The sequence below is a fragment of the Arachis ipaensis genome, chromosome B4, assembly GCF_059453495.1.
Source record: "Arachis ipaensis isolate K30076 ecotype BB chromosome B4, ASM5945349v1, whole genome shotgun sequence".
Taxonomy (NCBI): Eukaryota; Viridiplantae; Streptophyta; class Magnoliopsida; order Fabales; family Fabaceae; genus Arachis; species Arachis ipaensis.
In genome coordinates this window covers 19,899,914-19,906,526 of record NC_142439.1, presented here as the reverse complement: position 1 = coordinate 19,906,526, position 6,613 = coordinate 19,899,914, and the positions used below count along the sequence as shown (strand labels likewise).

General features: G+C 31.3%; 1 protein-coding gene across 1 annotated transcript; it reads right to left on the bottom strand.

The window, feature by feature from the left end:
- Positions 1-3,003: 3,003 nt before the first annotated feature.
- On the bottom strand, positions 3,004-5,263 carry LOC107636194 (exocyst complex component EXO70A1-like). The gene is made up of 3 exons (XM_088484455.1): positions 4,301-5,263; positions 3,455-4,269; positions 3,004-3,226 (listed from the first exon to the last, which is right to left on the bottom strand). Exons 1-3 carry the CDS (start codon positions 5,261-5,263, stop codon positions 3,004-3,006), a joined length of 2,001 nt encoding a protein of 666 aa, XP_088340581.1.
- Between the last annotated feature and the right edge of the window lie 1,350 nt (positions 5,264-6,613).

The window sequence follows — 6,613 nt, the reverse complement described above, 5'->3', positions numbered from 1 at the left end:
TATCCTTAGATGTTCCAGCTTCATTTTTTACTTGTATTGGAATTGCTGGTTCTTCGTCACTTGAATAATTTAGGATGTGTTCTTCATTTTCTATATTTTCAGAATTTACTATTTCTTCTTCTATCTGAAATCCCTGTTCCATAATATTATTTTCTTGAGCCATTTTTAATTGTTTAAAAAGCATTGTAACTTCTTCTAATTTTTCTTCAATATTCATAATTTTAGTGGTGGTTTTACTTTTAAATCTGTTATGTTGATTATATTTTGAAATTTTTCTTCTTTTGAATTTTCTTTTTCCTTATTTCTTTGAAATTTTATGGATACTAGTATTTCTTCAAGCATATCTACTATAGAATTTAATTGTGGGTTAAAAGTATGGTAAAGATGTGGGGAATCATTTCCATGATAACATTTCTTAGAAATTCCGTGTGAAAAATAAGTTTTTTCAGGTTTTTGAAGTCCTTCAATAAAGCTTATAGTAAAATAAAGATTTTGAGAAAAATCATTTTGTATTGATTTTAAGAATTCGGTGTCATTACAGTTAACATTAGTTAAAATCATTAATTTTTGATCTATTAATTTTGATAACTTAATTATTTCTTCTCTTAAATCTTCTAATTTACTTTTTTCCATTAGGTGACGCTTTTCTTTGTGAAGAGCTACGGTTTTAAGTGAAAAATGTGGCTTTAAAAAGTGTGGTTTAAGTAAGCAAATCTTTAAATCTGTACAGATTTAGATCTGTACCATATAATTTTCTATTTCTGAATTGCTAAATCAATCACGAGAGCAATTTGATAAATGATAACTATCAACGACGAAACCAATTGAAAAACACACGCATAAATTGTGTGTTTTTTTTCATATATATATATATATATATATATATATATATATATATGAACCATTTAAAGGTACCTAGAAATCTTGCAACATATTTATATAAAAAAAATATTAGGTAAATAAGTTATTTTAATCTTTGCAACATATTTATATAAAAAAAATATTAGGTGAATAAGTTATTTTTATAATTAAGTTCAATCAATTTTTTTATAATTTTTTTTATTTTTTATTAACTAAAATTTTTTGTTATTAATTCTTAAATTATTAGACCAACTTGATTGCATCTGATCTATCGAAATAACTTGATTATGTAATATTTTTCTTATGTAAAGTTTTTTTTATTAAAATGTCATTGTTTTAAAAGTTATTTACCAAATTACCATCTTTTAACATATTACTCAGTTAATATCCTTAGTATTTTTTTTTAGCAGTTGAGTCGGATGCGCTGAATCGAAAAACATAAATAATGCTGATCAAAATGGAAATCGAGCTAAAAAATGATAGAATGATCTAACACCTAATCAATTTAAACTTTTTATAGAGGAACTAAATTCTTTAAAAAAATGCTATCCGATTCAGCGCATCCAACTTAGCTACTAAGCAAAAAAAACCAATTGCAACCATAACAAAAAAAGGTTATAACTTAGTAATATGTTTCAAAAGTGGCAATTTAATGAATAATTTTAAACATAATAATATCTCAGTAAAAAATAAAAACCTTTATGTAAGCGTTCCTAATCTTTTTATAATTTTTTCACAAAATCTGCTGGATGTAGCTAACACTCCTCTTTTAGTACAATAATAGTGGTATATCCATAATTTGAATAAAAATTTCTGGTTAAGCTAATACAAATTCATAAACTACTCCATGCTACGTATACTGTTGGATGACTCCTAACACAATTAAAAAGAATTGTTCTGTTTAAAAAATTACTACTTTTTAACATATAAATCATTTCGTTGGTTGATGCTTCCTGGAATTTTGTCCTTTAATTTCCTTGCAAAGTTCAATGCAATCCTTGAATGAGAAGAAGAGAGATAGGTTTACCCATGAAGATTCTGAACCGACCTTTCTTTTTTTTTTTTTTTTTCTTTTTTTGGGATGAATTGCTGGAAGTTTCATTTTTTTTTCTTCTGTAAATGTATAGCGTTTAATGTTGTCCATATCCAAACCTAGCTACTCTCTCCATATCTTTTCGGATTTCTTCTTTGGAATACGTGGTCCCTACTCTGAAAATTTTAGTTATGAAACCCTAACCTGCTGCTTGTAGTTAAAAATTAAAAAGTTATTTTATTTCATTAATATTAATAACTCATCACCGTTATTAGCTTGGGCATATAGATATATTAGTCAATTGTCAATTAATTAAGAAACCCTAGAAAGTGACTTTATATATCTCGGTCTTGGGTGATGGCGAGAGAAGCTTCAAATGGGGTTAGCGAAAAATAAAGGTGAGAAGCTTCAAATGGGGCTAGCAAAAAATAAAGGTGGTGATGAGCAAATTAAACTAAATTCTTCTCCGTCTTCTTTTTTATAAAAATTTAAAAATTAATAAAATTTATCATTTTTTATCAATATTTTTAATTATTAATTTAATTTTTTTAATCTAACAATTTAACAATATATTTTTAGTTCATATTATTTTTAAATATTATTAATTAATTATTGACTAAAAATAATATATTTTACTGATTTTTTAATATTTTTTAAATGATAAAAAGATGAGATTGAACTTAAGCATCCAACTCATCACTACCTGCTATTGGTTGGTATAAATTAAAGGTGTTTGCTACGGTACGATAATAAATTCATACGTACCGATACATTTAAAATATAGACGAGTAGTAACAAACCATGTGTAATTTATTTTTCACATCAATATTTATTTTTTTCTTTTTTAAATATATATTATATCATCACTTTTACTAAAACACCCTTTTAGTTTTCCAAACAATAAACGCATCAACGTTATCATCCTCGTCCTCCTTCTCTCTCGTTCATCTTCTTCCTTTGCATCTGCACTGTGATCTCATTCAAACCTCAAATCCAATGCTTCTTCATAGCTCGTTCCCTTCACACCAAATTCGAAGACCAACAGAACCCACTTCCATTTCAGCAACTTCTCTTCCTTTAAGCCTCCAAAATGCTCCCTTTCCGCGGTTTCAGAAGCACCCCATTTCGAATTGAGCACTCACAGCAACAAGAAGCCCTTCCCCGCAGAGGTTTCTAGAACCATCATGGAGCTTGCCACTGTGGGAACTCTCTCTGCTTTGACCAATGAGGGTCATGAGGGTTCTTCTTCCCCTTTGGCCATTGGCGTCAGGTTCGCTGTTGACCCTCGTGAAGGCACCCCTTTCTTCTTCTTGAATCCCACTTTTCCCTTCTCTCCTCAAAACAATGAAACATATTTTTAGTATAGATTTACTACTTGGCAATAAATTATAGACAAATTTAAATAAAACTTGACTATTGCAACTATGATATACATACTATACAATTATACTTCATTCTGTTTTCAAATGCTTCTACCTGTTTATTTTCAAACATAATATGTAGATTTAGAGTACATTCATTTACCTTGATTTTTGCCAAAATAACAAGGAAATGACATACATTAACAACTTAGCAGCTAGAGTGAAGCGAAAATTTTTGCTAACTTGTTTTATTTTGCTAGTCCAATCTGCATGCTTGACACTCCCATTCTTCTTCAGCTTTGGCTGAAACAGAGACCAAATCTTATTCTCCAAACTCTCTGCTGTATATTTGATATGCTTCACAACCATACCTTCATTCTCGATTGACAAGTTGTAATTCTTCACATAGGCCTTATAGATTGGTACAATACATTCCACCAAATGCTTGCATATATTTTTCCTCAAGGCCTCAACACAAATTGTCCAACTAGATTCCTTCTTGTACCTCTCATCAAAAGCTACATTGAAAGCATGCAATCTCTTTCCCAAATCTTGGCTACTCAATGAGGATGAAAGTAAGTCTTTTTGAACAATAATTGATAGAAGCTTTCCGCAGCTATTCCTCAAATAAAGTGCTGCATAATAGTCCTTGTATTGTTCATGTGCTCCTAACCAAGTATCTCCCATCATATCCCCAAGAATGGTACCCCTCAAATTGTAGAAATGGCAATGATTATTTATCATGAAAATGTAGGACAATGTGATATCCTCATAGGCCTTTGACCAAGAATCAAGAGTAACTGCAACTTCCTTGATTGTGTCATATATTTGTGTGAAAACAATACCCTCTTCATATGTTTCATTTCTCCAACTAAGATGAATTTCTAGGACCTTTTTCAAATGTGGTAGATATGTATCATTAAGCAGCTGATTGCAGTAATCAGTTACAAAGCTTACCAGCCTAGGGACATCGCTATCTCGGGGAGGAGAACTTGGCCTTTGCAGCTTCACTTGCGCCGGTCGATGGAATGAAACATAGAATGAAAGAAAGAATTCCTGATCTGATGGCGATCCTGGCAAAACATTCGGTCGATGCTTCTCGACCAATCTTCTCAAAGACACGGCAAGATAGCATGTACTCAGTATGAAGAACGTTCTTGACAACGAACTCCAAATCAATGCCCCATTGGTCTATGTAACTCGCTATTTCCCTGACATCCTCAAATTTAGCTGTTGGAATCTCAAGGTAGCTCAAGTCTAAAGTGTTCAAAGTTCTTTGAGCATTCGTCCCTCGAACTTCAACATATATAGACTCAAACTTGGCTAGCCTGCTGTTTGCATTTAACCGCTCAATGATGGCCTGCAACTTCCCCATAACAGAACCTGGCAAAGCTTGTGTTGCGACGTGTGATCCTAACGAAACCAAAGGAATGGGCATTGAGTTTGCCATCAGAAGTCTTTGGAACTCAGTCTCTAGATTGTCTAAGGCTGCACTGAGAAAACCTCCATTGATGGGAACTCCCTCTTCCACGGCTTGCAATTCTCGCAGTATCCTCAAGGATTTCTTCACCTGAAAGAGGTAAAACTCATTGGTGATCGCTTTGTCTTGTAAGAAGTCAAGAACACCCTGCAACCAGCCAATTGCTAACGTGCAATTATCAGTGAGAAGCTTCAAGGCTTCTTCAAGCTTCTTGGCATCTGAGACGTAAGAGCATAGATCGGAACCAGGGTCAGTCAATAGAGAATTCTCCAAATGCTGCACAAATTCAAACACCTTGAGGACAGCAGCAGCAGAACATAGAACACTATCTATACCATTGCCAACGTCCATGAACGAGCATTTCTGCATGGAGATTGGTCTGAATGAAGTTTGCAGGGATTGACATCGCTGGCGAAGAAGCTCCAATCTTGATTCAGATTCATCTAATGCAGAACCAATAGCACTTGATGTTTCCAAGCTAGCTAGCAAGCACTTTCTTGCAGCATCAAGGTTCTGCTTTCCTTCCATCCCAAAAAGATATTCGCAATCAAGTGTTTTAATTTCAAAATGATTACTAACTTTGGCTATTTAGATTGCATTAATGATTTAACATTTTGCAAATGAAATATGGTCTGTGGAAAAAGATGATCTTTGTTGGTTTCTTCTAGAACCCTCATGACCCTCATTGGTCAAAGCAGAGAGAGTTCCCACAGTGGCAAGCTCCATGATGGTTCTAGAAACCTCTGCGGGGAAGGGCTTCTTGTTGCTGTGAGTGCTCAATTCGAAATGGGGTGCTTCTGAAACCACGGAAAGGGAGCATTTTGGAGGCTTAAAGGAAGAGAAGTTGCTGAAATGGAAGTGGGTTCTGCTGGTCTTCGAATTTGGTGTGAAGGGAACGGAGCTATGAAGAAGCATTGGATTTGAGGATTGAATGAGATCACAGTGCAGATGTAAAGAAAGAAGATGAACGAGAGAGAAGGAGGACGAGGATGATAACGTTGATGCGTTTATTGTTTTGATTTCCAAAGGGGTGTTTTAGTAAAAGTGGTGCTATAATATATATTTAAAAAAGAAAAAATTAAATATTAATGTAGAAAATAAATTACACATGGCTTATTACTACTTATCTATATTTTAAATGTATCGGTACGTATGAATTTATCATCGTACCGTAGCAAACACCTAAATTAAATAAGTAATAGTTGAATACTCAAGGAAATTAATCCGTTACATTTTTTTTACAAACAAATAGATAGATCAATAACGGATCGGAAGTGTTAACCTAGATTATATATTATGTTGTTTTAAAAATATCATGTGCATATAAAAGTTAATTATTCAATTAATTATTATTATTATTTATAAATGTATGTATATTTTGTTTTTTAATGTGTATTTTATATTTGTGGTTAATTTTAGTATTTAATTGTTTTTCTACTAAATAGCAGATCAAAATATATATTAAGTTTTAGTTTTCCTTGTGAACCATGTTTGAAGGATGAATGGTAAGACTCTGAATATTTGCAATTTAAAATAATGAGTTAATTATAATTTATTAGAATTATTTAAGATTTTATATTTAAAAAATATTTTACTAAAAATATTTTAAGTTAAATTAATGATACTTTGAGTTTAAATTAATTAGGACTTAGAGATTTTTATAATAATTAGACACTTTTTTTATTTAAAATTTAAAATTTTAGTAATTAAAAAATAACAAAGATTTGTTGATTTAATTTGAATAATTGAGATTTAGGGTTTAAACTTTAATTTTATGAACTAAAAAAATTAATTAGATTATCTCTAATTAAATATTAGAGTACGAAAAATTAATTAGTAAGTTTATAAATAAATAGTATTTTTAAAAATAATTATATT

Excerpts from the sequence above, each read along its gene's own strand:
- LOC107636194 (XM_088484455.1), bottom strand. The coding sequence starts at position 5,263 with ATGGAAGGAAAGCAGAACCTTGATGCTGCAAGAAAGTGCTTGCTAGCT. Across the intron at positions 4,270-4,300 it reads TCAGATCAGGAATTCTTTCT|CAAGTGAAGCTGCAAAGGCC; the intron begins TTCATTCTATGT and ends CATCGACCGGCG. Across the intron at positions 3,227-3,454 it reads CTAGCTGCTAAGTTGTTAAT|AGAAGGGAAAAGTGGGATTC; the intron begins GTATGTCATTTC and ends TGTTTTGAGGAG.